The sequence below is a fragment of the Hibiscus syriacus genome, unplaced genomic scaffold (assembly GCF_006381635.1).
Source record: "Hibiscus syriacus cultivar Baekdansim isolate YM2019G1 unplaced genomic scaffold, ASM638163v2 tig00110597_pilon, whole genome shotgun sequence".
In the NCBI taxonomy this organism is placed as follows: Eukaryota; Viridiplantae; Streptophyta; class Magnoliopsida; order Malvales; family Malvaceae; genus Hibiscus; species Hibiscus syriacus.
Window position 1 is genome coordinate 6451511 of NW_024062795.1, and position 25323 is coordinate 6476833.

At 38.2% G+C, this 25323-nt stretch overlaps 3 protein-coding genes and 1 pseudogene across 3 annotated transcripts; 1 reads left to right on the forward strand and 3 right to left on the reverse strand.

Moving 5' to 3' along the window:
• Positions 1-845: 845 nt before the first annotated feature.
• On the reverse strand, positions 846-8464 carry LOC120134391 (ATP-dependent DNA helicase Q-like 5). The gene is made up of 20 exons (XM_039150823.1): positions 7370-8464; positions 7233-7286; positions 7021-7133; positions 6728-6940; positions 6562-6640; positions 5860-5913; positions 5702-5776; positions 5540-5593; positions 5003-5047; positions 4820-4914; positions 4606-4735; positions 4283-4381; positions 4073-4128; positions 3873-3975; positions 3156-3284; positions 2607-2776; positions 2396-2420; positions 2179-2294; positions 1332-1542; positions 846-1034 (listed from the first exon to the last, which is right to left on the reverse strand). Exons 1-19 carry the CDS (start codon positions 8462-8464, stop codon positions 1455-1457), a joined length of 2793 nt encoding a protein of 930 aa, XP_039006754.1. The 3' UTR covers positions 846-1034; positions 1332-1454.
• A 2167-nt stretch (positions 8465-10631) lies between these two features.
• LOC120134497 (glyceraldehyde-3-phosphate dehydrogenase, cytosolic-like) lies at positions 10632-12893 on the reverse strand. The gene is made up of 11 exons (XM_039150924.1): positions 12784-12893; positions 12633-12665; positions 12440-12540; positions 12217-12332; positions 12018-12117; positions 11723-11930; positions 11543-11640; positions 11252-11394; positions 11042-11125; positions 10865-10954; positions 10632-10760 (listed from the first exon to the last, which is right to left on the reverse strand). Exons 1-11 carry the CDS (start codon positions 12785-12787, stop codon positions 10703-10705), a joined length of 1035 nt encoding a protein of 344 aa, XP_039006855.1. The 5' UTR covers positions 12788-12893; the 3' UTR covers positions 10632-10702.
• Positions 12894-18053: 5160 nt separating this feature from the next.
• On the reverse strand, positions 18054-19929 carry LOC120134290 (annotated as a pseudogene).
• A 730-nt stretch (positions 19930-20659) lies between these two features.
• Positions 20660-22628, forward strand: LOC120134499. Its single transcript, XM_039150926.1, has 2 exons — positions 20660-20858; positions 21565-22628. The coding sequence occupies exon 2, from the start codon at positions 21596-21598 to the stop codon at positions 22382-22384; it is 789 nt and encodes a 262-aa protein (XP_039006857.1). The 5' UTR covers positions 20660-20858; positions 21565-21595; the 3' UTR covers positions 22385-22628.
• Positions 22629-25323: the final 2695 nt, after the last annotated feature.

Below are 25323 nucleotides of genomic sequence, written 5' to 3' on the forward strand. Positions count from 1 at the left end.
GCACGCCTTATCCCACGTGACGCCAACTTAGCGTATAACGCAGTACAGATGACGTACCTTACTGTAAAGGGTATTAGATCAGGAAATATAATTTGACCGGTGCCTGATCGGAAATATTAAATTAAAAAGATGATTTTTTTTTTTTTGGAAAAACGGCGAGACCCACGAAGACAATGCATCTCTCCAAGGTGATCATATAAAACTCTATGGCAATACTGTAATTAATGTGGAGTTATAGGCGCATTTCCTTTGTGATTTTTAGTCTTATTTATTCTATTACAAGTTTGGATCAATGCAAAACTCCCATAGTCGTAGGGAGTGCAATGCAACTCCCATGAGCCGGGAGACTTCGATTCTTACTATAACATCCATCCTAATTGAACAAATAATTTTAAAATAATATTATTTAAAAAAAATTCACAATATTATTTATAAAAATTTATCTATTAGTTGACTAATTTAGATAATACATTAATAAAAATTGATCCTTTTAACAAAATTTGCTCTATTCAAATCATCAAGGCCTAAATCATTAAATTTTTTTCAATAATCTTGACTAGTTATAAGGTAATATACTAATATATGTTGAGAATATTTTTTAAACATCGATAATGTACACATATTTTGTAGACCTAACTGCTTGAACTTATAATTTCTAATAAAAACAACATTCTCTCACTGAAAATACTTGATAAATTCACCTAGGTCATTAATTTTACATGAAAGACCAAACGTTTTATCAAATTAAATAAGTCCGACAAGTATTTTATCCAAATTACTATTCCTCATAGAACAGTATATATGTTAGGTACAATCCAGATTCCTTACCTTTTCATTGTTCCTTCATAAAACTCATTATTATACTCGAGGCTGTTGAGGAAACATTTTCCATAAACACATATAAATTCCAATAAATATAAAGAATTAAATACAAATATTATGTCACCTCTCAGTCTCAGCTCCACCAACACCACCCCTTCCTACTTAACCTTCAAAAGTCGAATAATTCTTACGGTATATATCATTTACGCAGACTGCAGAAAACATAAAATGGAAATTCAAATGTCAAATTAGATTATTTCCTGCAATAATGAATACTTAAATGCATATTTATTGCTGTCAGTTTTGAATATCTAATTATATTATCACAAGGGAGCAATGAGACAAGTTCATGATGCTGCATGCTTGTTTGCAGTCTAGAAAGTATTCGCATTCCTAATATCCTTTATAAGTTCAGAGCCCTAATTCATTTTAGTTTTGCAGCTGATACTTGTGCCAAATCCGGTTTATATCGATGTAAAACAAAAAGGTCGCTAAGTAAAGAAGTTTACCTGTCATATAAATTACACCTGCACGTAAACTGCCTTTTTATCTTGTTGTCCTCTTCTCTGCAAAACCAACTTCCAGACCGCCAAAGCATTATCGGAAAGAAGTATAAAAACATCGACAAGGATTTAAGGTGCATCTTTTCCAACAAAGTTCATGAGCTCTGCCTTTGCTGCATTCATTACCGCCTTGAAATCTATCTGTGTATACCTTCCCCTGCAACTCAAGAATAGCTCCCTCTTCATGAAAAAGATTATAAAACCATGGGTATGCACGGATGAAGCACATTGTCAAAATTAATGGCTAAAGGGCAGTGACATGAGACTCATTATCCTTGGACTTTGTCTCAAATGTAAAGCTCAATAAAGCCCTGAATTTACCAAGCATTATGTGATATTTGATCAAGTCCATTTTATTCTTGCGCCATATACCAAAACTTCATAGGATTACGAGGCAAAATTCCAGGAAATATTTTTATGTAGTTTCTGTGGAACTCTTAAAATCTTTCGAAAAATATATCTAGAAAAGAATAAACATTCCTTTAATGGCTGAAACGGGTCATGTGGCTTACTAGGTAGAAAAAAGGGACCAAGAATCTCACTAGACAACCTATCATATGACATATCAAATTTTACATTATACTGAAGCAAGAAACTTGCAACTGCTCTTGATGTTAATAATTCCTATATATGAACATTGTAATTCCAAACAAAATAATATAGATATCATATATTATGATTTGCTCAAGACTTTCAACCAGATTGCTCAATGGATGCTTGACTATTACCAGCGACAAATGGTGTTATATCCTTAGAAAAATAACAATCAAATCAAAGGAAATATATAATATACCAGAAATGAGTTCTTGACCAAGTTGAAGAAGGATAGGATGGGCTCCCAATTCCATGCATTACCCTTGCAATAGCTCTTGGAGTAAACTTAACATTGGAGTTGCTCTGCAGAAAGACCTGGTTGACCAAAACAGATGAAATGTTTTATAACTACCACACACGACTCATGAGTCATGAGTACCCTGAGAACAGAATTGCATTGGCTGTATAATTCTCACCTTTATATCTGCACGTAGAAAAGGGCTGCAAATACAGACGATAGTTCTATTATTACGGAGAAATAAAACTAAAAGAGAGAGAAAGGGACAGATGATTTATTCGGCATGAAAAACTTTTTTTAAAAAGTATGAAATCAAAAACCATCTTGGATAATTGTTAAATGTCATTTATCTTTGATGTCTTAAAGCTAAAGACAAAGAATTTGTGTACCTGTTGTGACCCATCTTATCAAGGACATCAGGATTATTGTGTCCCTTAAAATAATCCAAAATCCTCTCTTGCAAGCATGTTGTCTGCTGAGCAACATTGCAATCATGTGTCTTCTCGCATGCATTCACTGCAAAAACTGCAGAACTGTACATGACATCCAATTTCCATACCTGATTCATAAGGGAAAAATATTAGAGCCTTTATATTATAAATCAACCAAAAATTAGCATTGCCAGTATGATATGTTGATTGCATTGAAAATACCATCAACTGTTATACTAATATTTCTAGAAATCAGAGTAGAAACAGAGAGTACTTCATAACTTAGAGGTGGAGAAAGACTGCTTTATAACCAAATCGTTTTTCTTATTAAAATATCTAGAAACAGAAATTGCAACATACATGAATCTCTTCTAGGGTAATAACAGCCACCTAAATTAATACACCATTAAACTCGTTAACATCTTTTTCTCTAAATACCCCCAGAGAAAAAATCTAATATCCTGCTTAATGTGCCGACAACTTTTAAATAATATCAGGCTCAGTTACCTTGCAATTCTCAATATCCAGTAACCATCTTGTAAGAAGTTCCGTAAGAGAACAGAAATCACTAGGAAACTTCACAACCTTAAAGCAGAAGGCTGGATCCTTCAACTCGTATGTTATTTCTCCCTTTACCTAAGATAATCCCAAAAAGAATAAGCTGAAAATGATACTGCTTCCAAGTTATACGCGATAAACCAAAATATAAGCTTCGTAAGAAAAGAAAAAAAAATGAAAAGTTATAGATCAAATTCATTAAAAAACAGTGTAGCAATCACATTTAACTACGAAAAAGTAACACTTGGCTTTAAAGTTTAAACAAATTCATTGTAATTTATTGTAAACGAGTTTTAAGCTTTCTACAATTGCTGATAGGTTGTTGAAAAAAGAATACGAACTTAATCTTGTTCAGCATACAAATCAGGCAAATCAAAAGGAATTTGTTGATGCCATCACCTACAGAGCATATACTTTTTTCTCATCTTAATAAACCATAATGCATATTTTTTCACACAAATAACGCATATCTTCAAAAGATAATCTTGAAAAAAATCACATAAACTAATGTCTTAACCTAACCATTTATGATCTCTCACAATTATATTATTAATCGGCAGATGTCAAAAATTCGAGATTGTTTTTGTTTGGCATTTGAGGAGCCTTCCGCACAAATAAAACATGTATAATAATCAACGAGAACTGGTTTCTTTTCGAAAATCCAACCTTAAGATCCTGCAAGTGATTTGATAGCTCACTAGGTGCAATCCCAATGCTATTTGCCACAGTGGGTATATCAAACACATACTGCCCTTGCTTAATTTCTGACCTAAAAATTTATGATAAAGTATAACTTGTTCTGTCAGGAGGTACATACCTGAGAAGAATTCCCATTCTACATAACCAAGCATGAAAAATATACTCACTTCCTCAAAATAGCAGCAACTGCAGGATCCTTGTCAGCAAGTGACATTGGGGAAGTCTGTAAAATGTAAATTATTTCAGTCTTCAATTAATACCTTGCTTCAGAACTTCCAATTTTCAAGAAAAGACCCTTAAAGTGTTTAAACAATCACCGCAATGTAATTGCCTAAAACAATTAACATGTAAGAGATATCTATGAGAAGTTCCATTACCTTATGGAAATTCAGAGTACAAGTAACATTTAGCTGTGGAAGCAGATGCAAGTATTGTGTTTCACCCAACTCCAGATGTGTTAAAAGTGTGAGCATTACCTGCAAGCAACAGTTTAGATAAATGGTAGCCGATAATTTGCTGAATGTCAGGCTACCAACATGATTTTAAAAATGAAAAGAAGAATCATGATGCAGTAGATTAGGCTACTCCAAATTTTAGCATAAATGTTTCAAATTGCATATTTGGCTACGTAGTATTAGTTATATGGAAACTATTAGATTGCAAATTCTAAAAGTCCATTCAGCATGGTACAAGAGAGAACCTCTTCTTTCATATCGAATTTACGAGATACAGATTCTTTGACCAGTGAACAAACTTCCCCATGTGAATTTCCGTCATCAGCAAAAACTTGACAAAGGAATTTGTTTACTGAAAACTCATCCACTCCATCACTGACAACAAAAAGTTGTGTAAGTATAATTCAGAAAAATCCTCTCAATAAATTCTTATTGTAAGATCAGTTTCATGCTAAGAACCTGTGCATAAGACTTCGGAGCTTGTAATATGTGACGTCGTCAAAATAAAGATGGCAATAAGACAATCTCCCATCTCGTCCACCACGACCAATCTCCTACAAGAGGTGACCGTTCATTTGATTAGCAGTCATCAAGGTACAGAATGCCTTGCAAAAACCTAACAGTTAAGGAGCACATATCAACCTGGACATACTCTTCCAAGCTTTCTGGCAAACTATAATGAATTACCTGAAACAAAATCAAGGAAAAAAAAACACTTGCCACTATTTAAAAATGGTGGTGCAACATCTAACGCAAGCAAATCACAGCAGAAAGAGAGCATAGAAAGTGTTTGTATACATGAGATTCCCGAAGTGCTAACTCAAATTGACTCTCTTATTTAACAATTTTCTACTTCTGGTCTTTCAAACCCCAGTGAAGAAGACAACCAGGAAAACTAAAGTAGAGAGGAGGAGCAGTGGTCTACCCTTTACACATACCATCACTTATGACAGAACCATTATACCATCATAATATTCTAAATCACTAATGCACCAAAATTTGGACTATAATTTATTTTGGGTACAAGAGGATACTATGGACTTAGCCTAGCATCATCAGGAAAATTTCAACTACCCTTTACAACTTGAGCTAAGGCCAGGAGGGAAAAACTAGACTAGATTTGATGTGAATTTTATGACAAGAAACCACAGAACTTATAAATGAAGTTTTTCTTCTTACAGCTCCAACATCCCTCTTGTCAAGCCCCATGCCAAATGCCACAGTTGCAACAACCTTCAAAAGATAGTTATTGAGGTAATTGTTACAACCAATAAAAGCTTTCAAAAGGGAGAAAATTATATTCAGTGCAGAACTTAGATGCTGCAGTGAGATAATTCATACCACTCTGATCTTGTTGGCACAAAACAACTCCTGTATGCGGCTGCGATCCCTTGCCAGCATTCCACTATGGTAACTCTACATGAACATTAAAAATAAGCTTGTTAGAAGCCTAAAAGTTACTAACTGATGGAAAACATTACGCATGTAAAAATACTCACCTTTGCAGAGATATTGTTATCACATAAGTACCTGCTTATCTCATCAGTTTCAGACTGCAAAATCCAGGGCAAGTAGAAATTACTAATGGCTTGAGAACTATACGTTGACTGCATAAATGCAATAGCTAAAACCTGAGATCAAGCGCATTACGAAAAGGCTTAAATATACATTTGGTACCTGAACTAGGCACCTTCTCCGAAGTTGGTACCTAAAGAATTTTTGCTCCCAAGTTGGCATAATTCCATTCATTGTTTTGGTACTTTTATTAACGATAATAACTTTTGATGACATGACAAAATAAGATTATACAATGTGTCAATGATGATGTCATCATAAGTTTTTTTTTTAAAGAAAAGCTTTAAAATTTGTAAAAATTTATTAAAAGTACCAAATCAGTGCATGAAATTAAAGTTAAAGTACCAACTTGGGAGCAAAAGTTAGGTACTAATTTGGGAGAACATGCCTGGTTCAGGTACTAAATGTATATTTAAGCCTTATAAAAGTAGTCTTTCTGCTTCAGGCAAATTTAGTAGCAGAAGAAGCTAAGTTGCTTATATAAGGGATTTATAGAATTAGCAGATATGTGCTATCCAAAAGAACTGCTCAAAGCTGCGCATTAATAGCCAATTGAACTGAGTAAAGGAATTCAACAATGAGAAGAGCCATAGAGTCAAAAATATTCAAAGGAATACAAGTCTTACCTGAAATTTGCAGTAAACAATAATGCTTCGAGCTTCCAGAAAAGGAGAGGACTTCATCAACTTTAGCATATCCTTCATCCTATGATGATCAAACAGTTAGAAGCATATTCATAGGATAACCTACGTGTGGAGTAAAGCTAAACTGAAAAAACAGGATCAGACTTGCCTATTGCCACTCAAAGACACCGATAGCCGTAGATTATCCCTTACTTGTGCCTTTTGAATTAGGTTGGTTGAAGAAATCTCTAACGCTGACATAACAGATGACAAAGTTGTGGTTGTGGCAGTTGCAGTCATTGCAAGAATGCATTCAGCATTGAATTTGGCACGAAGTAAAGATGCCCTCAGCCGCATATATGACGGCCGAAAATTATGTGACCTATATAATTTTTATTCATTTCAATACATTCGATACTTTCAGGAGATGTAAATAAGAAGAATGATAGTTCAACCACTCACCATTCAGATACACAATGAGCTTCATCAACCACGACAAGTGATACAGATGTAGTACCAGAAAATATTGACAAAAAGTCTGCATTCAAAAGTCTTTCTGGTGAAACAAAAAGCACCTGAAACATAAGCCATGAAAACATTAGCTTTTGGGCAGTGATGCAATTCAAACAATATTCATACTATTCACCAATAACTTCCTAAAATGTTAAACCCACTTTTATGCTTCCTTCTTGAATCATTCTTAGTGTCTCGGCAGCCTCTTCGGGTCCCTATTCCATGCAAAAACACAACATAACGCCATTTATCAATAACTAATAAAATTCTAAAGAGAGAGAAACAACCCAATTCCTACCTGACTGCTAGACAAGAAACCGCCTGGAATCATGGAAGGCAACTGTTTCAACTGATCAATCATCAAAGCCACCAATGGACTCACCACCAATGTAACCCCTGGTAAAACCACTGCCGGAATTTGATAGCAAAGCGACTTCCCAGCTCCAGTTGGCAAAACTAGCATCGCTGATTTGCCAGCAAGCACCATTTTGATTGCTTCCAGCTGTCCGTCACGGAATGAATCATAGCCATACATAGCTTTCAACAACCTCACCAGGTTCTCATCCGATACCTCATTTCGAACCGCAGAAATTGCTGCTTCAACTGACTCAAATCTACTAAGGTTCTCTACTTTCGAATGCTGTGTAATGTCAGAAACTAAACCTTCTTCGTCGCAAAGGTTTCCCATATGAACTTCGGGTTTGACTCTTCTCTTGCTTCTTTTGAAATACTTTGATTTGTAAGAGTAATTGTTCATCTTTTTACCTTTAGCTGTGAACTTGCGCTTATAGCCTCTGAAATTTAGCTTAACGAAGTTACCTTCTTCACTGCGTCTTTGTAATTTAACTTCAGGTAAAGGGGCATCCCCTCTGATCAAATTCGGAAGATTCTTGTTGAAAATTTTGGTGGAACCTGAGCAGTCGGAGACTTTAATTTTAGGTTCGGCGGTTATTTCCGGTGTGGTTTCGGGTTCAAAATTAAGGGAAGGTTTAGAGATTTTGGAGAAGGAAACACGGCGCGTGGAGAAGAAACCAGCGGGGAGGGTTTCAAGGGAACGTCCGACGGAGATTTGACGGGGTTGATCCGACGGACGACGAATCTGGAAAGGAAAATTGCCGACTGGAGAAGGGAGATCCTGTTGCTGAATAGGTTTGGGTTCGGGTTCCGGTACAACTTTGGGTTTGGGTTTGGGTTTATCATGTTTTAACGAAGACGGCTTTTTGGGTTTGAAAATGGTGTCTGGATGAGAGGAGGGTTTGATCTTTGCTGTAGATTTCAAGGAGGAGGAAGGAGGTTTTGGAGGCGGTTGCGGCAGCCTCCTCGGAGGCGGGAGTGAGTCACGTGGAGGAGTGGCTGAAATATGTGAGCCGTCCGAGTCTGAATCGGAATCCATGTGTGTCAACTGAATCACGGAGACAAAGTAGAAGCGGTGGGTGGGTAAAATGCGGAGTGCTCAGCGGCTTTTCAGTTTTTAGCGCTAAATTTTTCCCGCCTGGTAGTATTTTGTATTATTTTAATGTTTTCACGTAAATGTCTGAATTACCCTTGGTCTATTGGGCTCTTGTTAGGCATTTTTATTATCAAAACAGCCAACAGTTATCTTAAGTATGTTTACATCTTTACCCTTTGCCGCCTTTCTCTTCCCGTTCTTTTATTTTTGCCTTTGATCAAATTAATCCATACTGGAACTATTGACCCTTAAAATGTTCGACGTTCAGAATTCAAAAATACTACTATTACTTTCGTCTTAAGAAAAATAATTTCTCGTAACTTTTCACTCAATAAGATTCTTTTCTATTTATGCACACGCTCCACTAGAAAAATAAAACCAACATTTTTTGTTGAGTTACAATTACACAGAGAAAACGATAAAACTACTAAGTCATGCTGATTTGAAGCTCATTGATCCAATTGGGATCCTTTTGAATGCCTGCTTTAAATAGCCAAATTAGAGAAGGATGAACTGCATGAAAACCACGATCATGGCCATTACAAGGGTTTATATAATAATGTATAGTCACCTAAACCTATTTGCAAGCAATAATACATGGTTGAAATTAAGGTTCACGTTTGACAACAATGTTGGGAGGAAATCGAAATGAAACGAAAAAGAAAATATGATGATGGAGAATGAGAAACGGAAATAAAACCCAAGTGGAAGAGAAGCAAGAAACAGAAACCCTTGCCCAATCCCGTTGAGCTTTTGTAAATGCAGAAGCAATTGTCAACCAAATGTGAAAATATAATTTTGAAAAAAATTATTTCTCTTGATAATGATATTTTTCACGAAGTAAACGTCTCCTAAGAGTAATGGTTTCACGATTCACATGGCATAAATGACGTGATTCCGTTGGGCTTTTGTAAATGCAGAAGCATCTGGAATAATGGGATTTTGGTGGGATGTAAACCAAAGCTAAAGTTGTTCAAAACAAGGACTATGCCATTACCATTTTCCTTGAGCAAACTTTGTTTTGGTGATGTAATAAAAGAGTTGTTTGTGACAAATAATGCTATAACTTAATGATGTAATTAAGAGTCAATATTCTAGTCGTCGTCGCTTTGACAATTTTCTTTATCGTCCTTATCACCAAATGGTTTCTCTTCTCTCTCTCTTTTTTTTTTTGTTGCCCAATTGAACTTCCAAAATTTAAATAAAAAAAACTAATGCACATCTTCAAATTCACTGACTTTGGTCCCTTCCATTGATGATTGTGTCAAACTAATCCTATTGTATCCCTTTTTTTCTTCTCAAAAATCAGATTCCCAAAACCATTTGAAAGCCCGTAAAACTAAACTCAAACTTTCAAATTTCCTTCGTCGGATTTGAGCTGTCCATAGACGTCAGAGTTAAATATGTTCTTCTTGGCATGACTGACGGCTGCCCCGATATAAAAAACTCGTGTAAAGTCGAAATGGAGTTGAGGGTTATAGCTGAGCAAATAATTATCAATGGATGGTGAACAGAGTTGAATTGGGGATTGATGATGATAGATTGTCGGCGGGATACTGACATTGGTGTTAGATTTGAAGGTTGGGTTAAAGTGAAGATGAAGACCGACTCGGGTGTGCTGATTGAATGGGGTGAGTTGTTGTAATATAAATGATGATAGATGACATGAAATTGGACAGTGAAGATCGGCAAAGTGAATCAGCAGTGTTGGGCGTGGAGCGGGACGTGAGATGTCGCAGTGCTTTTAATAATCTTTTGGGTGAATTAAATATTTTATTTAGATAACACTTCAACTGAGATAACAACCAAGCATGACTATAATGTGAGAGATCAAAATCTATGATACTATATTATGACCAATTTTGTAGTTTACCCCCTTACTATTATTATATTAAAGGTGATGAATTATATTAAATTCTCTAAATAATTAGGAATTCAAATGGCAGAGGGGGCAAGTGCTGAAACACAAAAAAGCAACAACAGAATTTTCATTGACCATTCGGTTCTATACTTACTACTAAACTGGAAACTATGTTCCCTACATCTTCAATATATCGAAGAAAGAGCAAAAGCCATTGAAACATTGATTTTCTTTTCAAAGTTTAAAACGCAGAAATGGAAACATCCAAGAAGGTAAAATCTCAGGTTTATTTGCAGCTTCAAAAACAACACCAGAAATTATCAATCGATTTTAAGCTTGGGTAGATGCATGTGAACAATCAAGTCAATCACTCGAGAACTGCAAAACAAAACATGGGAGGGAGTGTCATGTTCACCATAACCTGCAGTTCAAAGGCCATAGATTTCAAAGGAGAGAAAAAAAAAAGGCTCATCTTTCATTACCTGTAACCCCATTCATTGTCATACCAGCTGACAAGTTTCACGAAGTTTTTGCTTAGAGCAATACCAGCCTTGGCATCAAATATGCTCGACCTGAAAAACACACAAGATCGAACATAAACCTCTTTACAAATGACAGTCTAATAACATAAATACAACGGGATATCGTTCTCGACTTGCCTGCTGTCACCAACAAAGTCTGTGGAGACAATGTCTTCTTCAATGTAACCAAGAATGCCCTTAAGCTTTCCCTCCGACTCCTCCCTGAAATTATCAAACAGCGGGTGAGAAATCATATAATAGTAGCTTGAAAACAGTGGGTGAGAAATCATATAATAGTGGCATGAATACAGTGATTCAATCCTCAAGAGGGATTACTACGGAACTTACTTGATTGCAGCTTTGATCTCGTCATAAGACGTGGACTTCTCAAGCCTAACAGTGAGGTCAACAACTGATACATCGACTGTAGGAACTCGGAAAGCCATTCCAGTCAATTTACCATTGAGGGCGGGGAGAACCTTTCCAACAGCCTATTTATCCACAATATCAAGGAATGCATATATTAAAGATCAGTTAAAGTAGCATACATTAACCTATATTTAACAGATCCGGTTAGGCTAATGTTCGAATTTTTTTCAAGATTTCAGATAATTTAAGAATTAAGAGCCGAAGAGGTACCTTGGCCGCGCCAGTACTGCTGGGAATGATGTTGAAGGAAGCAGCTCTACCACCTCTCCAGTCCTTCATCGAAGGACCATGAACGGTCTTTTGTGTGGCTGAAACCCAAAGAATTTATAGTCAAAACTATCACCAACCCATTAAAAAAGTTAATTAAAAAAACAGGGTAAAGTAAGTTACCAGTGATGGAATGAACAGTGGTCATGAGACCCTCAAGAATCCCGAATCGGTCATGGATAACCTTGGCAAGGGGAGCAAGACAATTGGTAGTGCAACTTGCATTGGAAACAATGTTAAGCTCTGGCTTGTATTCCTTTTCATTCACACCGACAACGAACATAGGGGCATCTTTGCTTGGAGCAGAGATCACAACCTTCTTAGCACCACCCTGAAAACAAACAATATCTCATTCAAGCTTCCATCTATTTATTGAGAACAAATAACAAAAGCCCAATGAATATTTTTTTCAAGGAACCTTCAAGTGAGCAGCAGCCTTGTCCTTGTCAGTGAACACTCCGGTTGACTCGACAACAAACTCAGCTCCGGCCTCAGCCCATGGAATCTCCTCGGGATTCCTAAATCATGAAATACAATAATTAAAACCATTAAAAAGATAACTAAAAGCAATCTTAGAAATGAGATTTTTCCCCTTTTTTTGTGTCCATTATTTTTACCTGATTCTGAATACGGTGACAGGTTTTTCACCGAAGAGAAGGGTTTTAGAGTCTTTGACCTTAACATCATGGTGCTTCCATTGACCGTGAACGCTGTCGTATTTGAACATGTATGTCTGCATTTTCCCATCGAGTAAATTAAAAAAACAAAATCTCAATTCAAGAGTTTAAATCACAGTTTTTTTATCTTTTAAGTTAACCACTAGATTAAATCAGCTGTTACCATATAATCTGTGGTGATGAAGGGATCATTAACGGCAACGAGTTCAACATCGTTCCTCTGAAGAACTACTCTAGCAACCAAGCGTCCGATTCTTCCAAATCCTAAGCAGGAAATCAAAAGAAATATCAAAACCTTTCAAAATCAGTTTAAATGCTTCTAAAACCGAAGTAACATAACTAGATCCAATGATTACCGTTAATCCCGATCTTGATCTTCTTATCTGAAGCTGCTCAAATGAAGTCAAACGAATGATTATCGAAAGTATCGTACTCAGTTGATAGCGAAATAGTGAATTAACAAAATGAAATGAAAAATGCAGAAATAAGGGAAATGAAGCAAATTACCCATTGACGATAACGACGAAGAAAGCCGGAGAACTGAGATCTAAGAGTTTAGAGCTAAGCAGAGGATTTTAGAGAGAGATTTAGCGGTGAGACAAAAAAGCAATACGCTGGGGGGTTTTTAAAGCAAATAAGTTGGTGAAATATCACGTCACAAGAGATTTAAAAATTCGTTATTTATAATTAAATCTGTATATATTAATATTATATTTAGTTTTAAATATAGTTTTAGATTAAATTATTTATTTGGTCATCCAAGTACTCTTTCTGTTTTGATGAATCAAATATTTTTCAAAATAAATCACACTTAATGTTATATTTAATTTTTATTTTGATCACTTGTTAAATTTTGTTGTTGATTTAATGTTACCTATTTGAATATTTGGATAATATTAAAATAATATTATATTAATAATAAAAGGTATATTATATCAAAATGAAGAAAATTAAAACTAATATCTTATATTCATGATTTTACCTTTAAATGATCAAATTACATTACAAATTTACCGTGGGCAAAAAGCGAAGGGAAAACTAGCTAGAGCCGTTGTTTCCCTCTACGAATCTTGTCTTAGCTGCTGGATTTACTGAGGTACTTTAAAACCGGTAATTCCACGCGCGTTAGTGGGATCTGATTTTTACTGTTGACTGAAAGAACCTTGTTGACGAGGCGGTAAGTTTCACCCGCTTGAATGAGAGGGAGGATCGGGATTTTGCTCCTTAGACCATTCAGCGGCACAAAAGCCGTTATGTTTAGAGAGCTCAAATATCGAAGTCGTTTTAGCTAGTGGATCACGTGAGCCGCACCCTGCGTGAAACTTATGGTAATTTTGTTTCCTTTTGGTTATAAATTCAAGATAATCATGTAAGCACTCTGTCACGAAATTGGGCTTTTTCCCCACACTTTGGGCTATTTTGGCTATGTTGGGCCACATTTGGTCTTGGAGGTTGATAGAATAGTGAAGATTATTCTATAACACTCAAGACTTGTACATATTCTAGAAGCATTCTAGAGTCTTCCATGTTAGGTAGGAAATAATGGAGAATTCTAGAGAATCTCTCCCTACCGTAGGATCAAATCAATCTCCACCGTCCATTGAGGAGGTGGGATGCTATAAATAGGTGTAGAATCCTCATTTGTAAATCATCCAAGAGTTGTAAGCATTCAAGCATTCAACAAGCTTTCTCTCTAAGTTATTTCCTTTCTTCTTTGTTTCCTTGCCAATCCTTTCACTAGCACGAGTTCGAGTGAGGCTGACTTAGCTATCGCGAGGGGCGAAAATGAGCTAAGGCCGCACGAGGCTTATTGAGCGATTAAGTCCGTGACAGTTGGTATCAGAGCCGGTAAAGGCGTCAATATCGTGCACGTGTATGGTAGGAATGGCCGGAAATTCGAACGAGTCGACTGTTGCTGAGGAACGTGGAAGAGAAGCTGCACCCACCAACAAGAATAAGAAGAGGGACCAAAGTAAGGCCCGCGAGAGCACTTCTATAGAACCGATGGTGGTAGAGTTTGGCGAGAAGCTGGAAAGGGTCCAGCACGACTTCAAGACGTTGGAGGACCATGTCTTGGAGCAAGTTGACACACTCAAAGGAAATGCCGAAGAGACCAACAACGAGGTTGAAGCTCGGTTCATACAGCTAGAGGATATGATCCAAGCCGTCCGTGAAAGCATCGAGGGGATGCGGGAGGACTTGACGCTCTGCAAGAGAGCCGCCGTTAGCGGGGGTGCTAACCATGTCTCCACCCCGAGGGTTGAGTGCCCCAAGCCGCAAGAGTTCAACGGGGCAAGGGACGCCAAGGAAGTCGAAAACTACCTATGGCGGATGGAGCAATACTTTGAGGGAATCGGCCTTAACGACGAGGCCGCCAAGGTAAAGACCGCTGCCTTATATCTTTCCGATACTGCTATGTTATGGTGGCGTAGGAAACATGCCGACATTGAGCGAGGAGCTTGTCAGGTAGATACGTGGGATGAGTTCAAGAAAGAACTCAAGAAGCACTTCTATCCCGATAATGTGGTATACGAGGCTCGCAATAAATTGCGGGAGTTGAAGCAACGGGGTATTATGCGGGACTATGTGAAAGAATTCACAACCCTTATGCTTCAAATTCCCAATATGTCCGAAGAATATCTCTTGTTCTACTTCATTGACGGACTACAAGGATGGGCCAAGCAAGAGATGCACCGTCGGGACATTAAAACGGTTGATGAGGCCATTGCCATCGCCGAGTCACTCGTCGACTTCCAACCCTACTCCCACACCAATGCGACGAAAAATAAAGATAAGTATCCAGCCAAAGGTGGGGGAGAACGGCGGGAGAATTACCAAGGCAACCGAGACCGAGATCATCGAATGCCACAAGCTAAAGAGGGAGATCGTGATCGACGTCCGGGCCGGAGGGACTATGAAGAGAAGAAAAAGGCATTCGTTCCCAAATGAGGATGCTTCTTGTGTAAATGACCGCATCCGATGAGTAGCTGTCCCAAACTTGGTTCATTGTCTGCCATCGTCGATCGTCAAGACACAGAGTCTCAAGCCGAGATGGGGTCACTCCAAGTTCTAAACGCCTTGAAGGCAAAGCCATTGACACCAACATCGAGTAATGGGCTCATGTATGTAGAAGCGGTGATCAACGAGAAGCGGACAAGAGCCATGGTGGACACGGGAGCTACCCACAATTTCGTGTCCAAAAACGAAGCCAACCGTTTGGGCCTAAAGTACACTGGGAGCACAGGATGGCTCAAGACGGTAAACACACAAGCGGTACCACTCCATGGCGTGGCACGAGGGGTCGAGCTACGCTTAGGCACTTGGGAGGGCCAAGTGAACTTTTCTGTCATTCCCATGGATGACTTTAAGGTCGTCTTGGGGTTGGACTTTCTCCGACAGGTAACCGCTATCCCTATGCATTCCTTTAGTTCTGTTTGTATCTTGGAGAAAGGGTCTCCTTGCATGATCCCCACGGTCGAGGCACCGAAAGAGCAAGGTCGAGATGCCACATAACTCTCGGCCATACAACTTGGTAAAGGCGTCAAGAAAGGGGACATTACTTACTTGGCCATGCTAAAGGAAGATGACGAGATCGAGAAAACAGATGACCTACCATTGATCATCCGTGAAGTCCTAGAGGAGAACAAGGACGTGATGCCGCCCGAGTTACCAAATAAACTTCCCCCAAGACGTGAGGTGGATCACAAGATCGAGTTGGAACACGGTGCAAAGCCGCCAGCCTTGGCACCCTACCGAATGGCCCCACCCGAACTTGAGGAACTTCGAAGGCAACTCAAGGAGCTAGTCGATATGGGAATGATTCGACCTTCAAAGGCACCGTATGGCGCACCGGTACTCTTCCAAAAGAAGCATGATGGGTCATTGCGCATGTGCGTCGATTACCGAGCACTTAACAAGGTAACCATTAAAAATCGCTACCCGATCCCTTTGATTGCCGATTTATTTGACAGACTTGGAGGAGCCAAGGTGTACACGAAGATGGACTTGCAAAAAGGCTACTACCAAGTTTGAATAGCAGAAGGTGACGAGCCAAAGACTATATGCATCACTCGATACGGATCGTACGAGTGGTTGGTCATGCCCTTTGGTCTAACCAATGCACCGGCGACGTTTTGCACGCTCATGAACAAGCTCTTCCAACCGTACTTGGACCAGTTCATGGTGGTGTACTTGGACGATATCGTGGTATACAATAACTCCATCGGAGAACATGTAGACCACTTGAGGATTGTGTTCAAGATACTGCGAGAAAACGAGCTGTACGCCAAGAAGGAAAAGTGCACGTTTGCCACCGAGGAAGTACACTTCCTTGGACATGTAATCGGCCACGGGAAGCTATTAATGGACAGGAACAAAATCAAGGCCATAACCGAGTAGGAGCCGCCGACCAAGGTAAGTGAGATGAGGTCCTTCCTTGGTCTAGTAAATTATTATCGCCAGTTTATACAGGGCTATTCGGCGCGAGCATCACCATTGACGGACGTACTCAAGAAGGGGAAGGCATGGGAGTGGTCCGAACAATGTCAGAAGGCCTTTGAGAACCTGAAGGCAGCAGTTAGCCAAGAACCTGTCTTGGCCTTACCCGACTTTACCGTGCCGTTCGAGGTGCATACCGATGCATCCGACTTCGCTATCGGGGGAGTACTAATACAAGAGGGACATCCGATAGCATTTGAGAGCCGCAAGCTGAATGACACCGAGAGGCGGTACACGGTGCAAGAGAAGGAGATGACGGCCATCATCCATTGCTTGCGGGTATGGAGACATTACTTACTCGGCGCGCATTTTACCATCAAGACCGACAACGTGGCGACGAGTTACTTTCAGACCCAGAAGAAGCTATCACCAAAACAAGCTAGGTGGCAAGACTTCCTAGCCGAGTTCGACTACATGTTGGAATACAAGCCGGGCAAAGCCAACGTTGTAGCCGATGCCTTAAGTCGAAAGGCGGAGCTCGCCGCGATCTCTCTAGCCAAGGGAACCGTGTTGGAACGTATCAAGGAGGGCCTTGAGCAAGATCCAATGGCAAGAGAATTAGTAAAGCTGGCTAGCGATTGCAAAACCCAACGGTTTTGGGTAGAGGACGGTCTACTCTACACCAAGGGACGACGAATCTATGTTCCAAAGTGGGACAACTTAAGGCGAGATCTTGTCAAAGAGTGTCACGAAACCAAGTGGGCTGGTCATCCGGGTCAAAAGCGCACTATGGCATTACTAGAGACGGCATACTTTTGGCCCCATATGAAGGATAGCGTGGAGCTTTACGTGAAGACTTATCTTGTGTGCCAACAAGACAAAGTGGAGAACCGACAGCCGGCGGGATTACTGGAACCTTTACCAGTCCCCCAAAGACCTTGGGATGCGATCACCTTGGATTTCATTAGTGCATTACCCAAGTCCGAGGGATACGGTTCGATCATGGTCGTCGTGGACCGATTTTCTAAGTATGGGACTTTCATACCATGCCCCAAGGATTGTACTGCGGAGGAGGCCGCGCGAGAATTCTTCAAGAATGTCGTGAAGCATTGGGGCCTACTAAGGAGCATCATCAGTGATCGAGACCCTCGATTTACCGGACGCCTTTGGACGGAATTGTTCAAGCTCCTTGGCACCGAGTTAAATTTCTCCACAAGCTTTCACTCTCAAACTGATGGGCAGACTGAACAGGTGAACTCCTTGTTGGAGTGTTATTTGCGGCACTTTGTGAGTGCTAACCAGCGAGACTGGGCTAAATTGCTAGACGTCGCCCAATTCTCTTATAACTTGCAGCGAAGTGAAGCCACAGGCCGGAGTCCGTTCGAGCTTGCGACCGGACAACAACCGCTCACGCCGCACACATTGACAATGCCACTTGACGAGGGTAAGAGTCTCAGGGCCGCCAACATTATGCCGGTATCCTCAAAACCTGCAAGAGTCCAACCATAACGGTGACAATTATTAAAGTCACAATAATAGAAAGAAAGGCTAAGTATATGCAGCAATAACCCATCAGGTACCCACATGAGCACTCTGCTAATGAAAGAAAGAGAGTGAAAGAGAATGGCCATTTAAATTTACATAAGCAGGAGAGAGAGAAAAAACTTATACACCGCTTTCATGAAACGATGAAACAGCAAGATATCATGTCTTAAGTAAATAAATCACAGGTAAACCTTGTAAAAGTAGAATGATGTAGTGGAAAATGGACCAAACCACATACGAAACAGAGGAATCAATAGACCACATATAGATAATCATCTCTCCCAATATTTAAGGAAACGAGAGAAGCCTGCTGCCTTTATCTTCAAGTTTGCTTCAAATAAAACTCATCATGTTCAACGCAGCTTGGTTCATGCTTCAAACACCTTGAACCCCATATCATATTTTGAATTAACCCTTTTGTTCCTTTAGGCATGACGACTTGAATCATAAGTAGATACAAAACATGTTAAATATGTTCCTGTCTCAAAATTATTTGCAATCAAAGAAACCTCGGCAGTAAAAGAACAAACATAATTTCTTTTCTCAACTACAATTCATAGTACCATCTTAATTCCTAAGTCACTTTTACAAACTAACTTAATAACAAATGCAATTGGAAAATTACAGGCTTTAGACCCAAAATAATAATAATAACAATAATAAGAAAAAGATGAAAAATCTAAAGCTAACACCAATGTTTACATTGTAAAGTCGTTAAAGCCGTATCACACAAAAACAAATTCTTAAACCCAAATAAAGGATTTAAATAGAAAGCCTCACATCAAACCATAGTAACAACCAAACAACAATGAAATGAAAGTTTCAGTTTCAAAATGAAGAAAGAGAGCTAAAATTTAGAATTTATACATACCTTTATCAGAGAAATGCATGAAGGAATCAAGCTTTGGAGGAAAAGGAGGAGTTGGACTCTTATAAGCGCTCTTCGTCCTCTCCCTTAAAATCTCTTCAATTTCCTTATAGTAAGACATCTTAGCTGACCCACTCCCCCTATCTTGATGTTAGCTTTCTTAAACTCCTTCAACAAGTTCCTCCACTTGTCCGTACACATAGTCGGGGATCGATCGAACCCTTTGTCCCTCATCTTAGCCGATATCTGCTCCCAGAGGTGCTTGTTCGATTTGGAAGTATTGAAACGACCGTCCATTTCTCCTCGTAAACCGATAAGGCTTCGGGTTTCGTCTTGGACCCAGGTCTCGGCTCGTTTCTTGGGGGCTTTGATTTCTGGGTCATCGCCGCTGCTTTCACCCAACATCATTTGCTGCTGCTGATGCTGCTGTTGGAGAGGTTGAGGCTGTTGCTGTTGCTGTTGCTGTTGGTGGTGGAGGTGATGCGGCAAATCCCCATTGGTGGGGACCTCGATGATCATGTCACAAGCCATGGAAGGACCTTCCTCCATGTATAAATCTATTGGACGAGGCTTCTCCGATAAGTACATGACAGCTTTGAATCTGAATAGGAAAATGGGTTTTTTTTTGCTTATTTTTTAGAGGGTTTAAGGCTTTTTAGGAGTTGAATGAGTGAGGGATTTGACAAGGAGGAGAAGAGAAATCATGGGTTGGATTTAATTTTGGTAATGAATTAATCTTTCTCTTCCTTTTAGTCGATAAATATTGCAGCAGCAGCAGCAGCAGCAGTGAGTGTTGAGTAAAGAGGCTCAGGCTCAGGCTCAAGCGGTATTTTGCCTTATTTTTTGTCTTTTTAGGCCTTCGGCCGTTGCGTTGACTCTTGACTTTAGCCTTTAAGTCTATCCAAATTAATAATGTTAATTTAGCCATTTTGATCAAACAAAAAGGACAAACTGTGCATTTAGTCAGTTAATGTTTATTATATTTCTTTTTAGTCACTTCATATTTTTCATTCAATTATTATTATATTTCTATTTTGATCACTCAATATTAAAAATTTCCAATTCTATCACCTAATTTAATTTGGATAGTGTACTATGATGTTCACTATAAAGGTAACTTTCCTAATTTAATTTGTAACGTATAGATTTAAATTATTGAATATAACTTATTGAGTGACATTTGTGATAGAAAATAATATTGTTTTTATTAAAGGTCTCGAGTTTGATCAATTATATCTACATGATGTGATAGAAAAAATTTAAACAAATACTACCGTGTAATAATCACATACTATTAAAAAACTCTAGACTAAAATCCTATTCCATATATTAAAAAGTACATATCAACATATATATATATATATATATATGTATGTATAAATGGATCCAGGGGATTGAATTGAATCATTGGGATATTTTTGTTGTTATAGTTAAAATTCCGATATTCATAAGCAACGACGTCGTTCCATGGTGAACGTGATAATCATAACAACGGTGCGTTCAAGACTTCGAGTACCAATTTGTTTTGGTTTTGGTTTTTGGAGCCAAACCCTAAAATGCCAGATAAAAATATCTACCAATTTATTCATCATCATTATTTAAAAACGATGGTTATAATCCAATTATGTTCGTCAAGCTGATTAAAGTCCCGTATTTGAAATCCTGAAATTCCAATTCCCATTCTTTCAGCTCCCATTTCTGCTTTATTTCAGCTAACCGAGGTTTCTTTCAGGTATATAATCGAACACCTGTTGGCCGTTTTATTTACTTATCTAATTTTAAATTTAAAAGTCATGATTTTGCTTGGTTCTATGCGAGTTTGGCGGTATAGGTGGAGTAATGTTTTCATTTTCCTTATTTCCAATTTTCATTGACTGATTGAAATTCCCGGATTTTATATGTAAGATTTACTATTTGCAATTGTGCTCTGACATTGCTACTTTCTATATGCAATTGTTTTTAGGGACTGCTTTATCAGAGAAAGAAACAATTAGGTGGTTCTGCAAAGTGTAAACCACCAAATTTTACAGTAGTTTTTATTATATTTGAAGCTTAATGTTTGATGTTGATGGCTAATTGAAAGAATTGGTGTTTTTTTTTCCTGTTATGTAAGCTTAAATGTTAGGGATATCCAAATTTACATTAACCCTTTTAAGATATATTGTGTATTGATCAGAGTTTGCAAAACTGAAAATCGGTTTGAATTATGTTACAAGTGTTTATTGTACCATGGATTTGTAACCAAACTTAATGTTTACCATTTTAGAATATGTTATTCTCTGTGGATTTTTATATGCTTTCCTTTTATGTCTATTTTTATGATAAACAGAAGTCGATGTACGAACACCGTCCAATTATTTTCGCTCCTTTAGTCCCGAAACTGAAACCTGTCTAAAATTTGCATTGCTTTTTTTATTTGATCTTGTATCAGAACAAAGCAGCTATCCGCAGTTTTTTAGTTCCTTCACAATGAGCAATTGCAACATGACTAGATTTTGTGCTGTTCACCGTAAAGCTGTGGTTCCCTTGTCCATGGGCAGAAGATGTCGAAATGGATGTCTAAGAACCCTTCCCACCAGTACTTTAACGCATTTCTCCCAGAACACTTCAAGTATTGTCCGTGCCCCAACATCGATAGTGTTAGCTGTGAACCTCACCCCATTTGATGCACCTCAACGCTCCGATGAATGGTTTGCCCTTCGGAGGAACAGGTTGACCACAAGCACCTTCAGTACTACTTTGGGGATTTGGAAAGGAAAGCGCCGCTCTGAACTCTGGCATGAAAAAGTTTTTTCATCGGAAATGCAGGTTGTGGAACCTTCTAAAAGGTGTGCTATGGAGTGGGGTGTTCTCAATGAAGCCGCTGCTATTGAGCGGTACAGAAGTATTACAGGACATGAGGTCAGCTCATTAGGATTTGCTATCCATTCTAAGGAGCAGTTCGACTGGCTTGGTGCATCACCCGACGGTCTTCTTGGTTGCTTTCCAGGAGGTGGCATCCTGGAAGTGAAGTGTCCATACAACAAAGGCAAACCCGAGACTGCTCTGCCATGGTCAACTATGCCATTCTATTACATGCCTCAGGTCCAGGGTCAAATGGAGATAATGGACCGAGAATGGGTCGATTTATATTGCTGGACACAAAACGGAAGCACGATATTCCGCGTGTGTAGAGAACACAGTTACTGGGATCTTATACACAGCATCTTACGGGAATTCTGGTGGGGAAACGTAATGCCTGCTAGAGAAGCACTGTAGTCAGGCAAGGAAGAGGATGCTAAGACATTCGAACCTGCATCCACACACAAGAAAACAGGGCTTGCAATTTCAAAAAGCATAAGGTTAGCCAGTGAAGCAAAGATGTTTTGTAGGGAGATTGCAGGTCATGTTGAATTTTATAGATGATCCTAAGTTGGAACCTCTCATTAGTCACTGCACCTTTTTTCTTTTCATAATTGCTATTGATTTTTAACAATATACAGTGGTCATTGTATTTTTATAAGTCCACTGACCATCTGTCAATAACAATGACCATATAATGTTAAACGTGAAATCCGACTCTACAAATATTGCTTCCCCAGCCTCCCTCAGTTTATCTCGAATTTCTAGTGTATTGGTCTCGACTTCTTGGTACTTGAATTGTCAACCATTATCATCATACGATGACGTGGCTCGATGGGAAAACACCAACGTGACATGAAATTTTAAAAACTAAAAAATCACATTCGTATTTTAGAAAATAAGAAATGTTTTGTAGGGAAATAACTTATGGACATGGTGACAGATTTTGAACGAAAATTTGGTTTTATTTTTCTGATATTTTTGATAAAAGTAATTTAAGAATGGGTTGGAAATTTTGAACAATCCAAATTCGATTTGAGTGTTATATTTTTTATCTGTCAATCGATTTAGTTCAAATTTAGTGTCATTTTTAGGATAAAAATTTATATTCAACTCAAATATATGTATAATTTTTTTATTCAGTAAAATACTAATAATTAAAAAATAGAGAAATATATATTATTGTACTTGTCCTTAAATATATGAGGAATAATTGTACTATTATTTTAGATTAGTTGTAAATTTTTACTCTATATATAAACCCAATCTAATCTAAATATAGTCTTAAAAGAATTAATTCAATCGATCCAAATTTAAAGTTAAACAAAATTAATTTCACAATATTGGGTCAAGAGTCAAGACCCGTTAAATTTAAATCTCATATCTATCAGGAAAAATATTCTACCTATTTTATGAATTTTATTCTATGTAAAAGAAATTATAAAATAAAAATATGTAAATATGATTTTGAATAAAAACGTATAAATATTTTTAGGGTAAAGTATATAAATAGTGTAAAGTATATAAATAGTCCATAAACTTTTAGAGCACTTCATTTTGGTCACCCCATTTTTTAAACTTGCAATACAACCATCGAATTTTTAGTTCGTTTTTAGTAAGGTCTCTGTCGTTACCCGCCTTTAGTTTTAGCTGATGTGTCTGTTAAACCCCGGTCTTCTTTTCCTTCTTTCTTCTTCCTCTTCCTCTTCATATTCATCTTTTTCTTTTTTCTTTTTCTCTCACACCCCCGTTAACCTAACTCTTCTTCTTCTTCTCTCACACCCTTGTTAACCCCACTCTTATTATTCTTCTATTCTCCCACTCGTGCCCATCACAAGATTTTGATGCAACTCACGTACACTGAACCTCCGAAGGCATTACTTTGCCCATGGCTTGCGCCACCGTTGAAAATGGAAGAGTTGTCGTTTGCAAGATAGTTCAATGGTCCTTGAAGATTGCTATCATCCTCCATCTGTGATGATCTTAGGGTTTCGCTACCAGTTTCTTTATCGTCGAATCATTGCCGAAGTTGAGGGATAACATTGGTCTATCGTATTTTGTCCCACTCGATAATAAACCGCCCAATCCCCTTAACAAATAGGAAGCGTTGTTGATTTTGTTGCTTGTAGTTGAACCTATTTATGCAGATTTTTAAAGCAATGCAGTGGCCAACACGTGAGGATAAATATTCTCGTGTTGCATTGAAGTGCTATAAAGAAAGGAGAATCCTAAACCAACATGATCTCCCATGCATTGAAGTTCATTATTACGTATAATGCTTGCACCACTGACATTGGAGAAGAATCCCAAATTGAAAAGATTTGCGAGAGTGTGGGAATTATTAGTACTACTGCCTTGAAGGTGGAGAAGTTGCAGAAGCCCATGCAATGGTTTGTTCAGATATGACCCGTAACCATGGCCTTGACGATGAAACCCTTGGTTTGCAGCATCACCCATGAAAAACATAGATGAAGGCATGTTATGTAATGAAAAAGAATTCGATGGAGCGATAAAGAGATCGGACTTTGGCGGTTCAGAAGTATTCCCCAATTGCAACAGATTACTCAATGGGTAAACTTGATTCTGATCTTGTAATGGCCCTAAACTCATTTGATGATTACTTTCAAAGAGATAACGATTGCCCATTGTACTTAAGTTGGTGGGGTGTCTAGCACTCTCTTGAGGCAGTGCATCACAAAAGGCTGGGTGAGTGATAAAACCATCACGCCTGCAGTACCAGTAAAATGGAAAAGCCAACTTTGATTAATAGGGCTTAAAGTTAAAATAAATGGAATTAGCAGTTGTAGTTAACAAATGCATGGGGATAGGAGACTTTATTTTCACCATCTTTCCAATATTTTAACAGAAAATAAGGGCAAAAACTCTTGGTTTAATCTGAAAATGAAGAATGAATGAATTCAAAGTTGAATTTCCATTTTGAGGAATGGATGTTTGATAAATGAAGTGTGGGAAGTATTTTCTGGTTGTTAAACATACATGTATTTGTTATGCAAATAGAAGAAGAAGAGAGAAGAAAGAAGAAATAAGAAAGAAGAAGACCGGGGGTGTTTTAATGGAGTTAATGTGCCTCGCCGGCTAAAACTAACGATAAGAGATCTTACCGAAAACGAATGAAAAGTTCAGTGAGTGTATTGCAAGTTTAAAAGTTAGGTGATCAAAATGTAATAACCCTAAACGTTTAGGGAATATTTATATACTTTACCCATATTTTTATAAGATGAAATTTTAATCTATCAGGGGGTGTTTGGATGGGAGAATGTAGGATTTCCATGGGAATGAAATCCATATTCTCCCGTTTGGTTAGCCCGATAATCTCATTCCCGGTAATGTAAGAT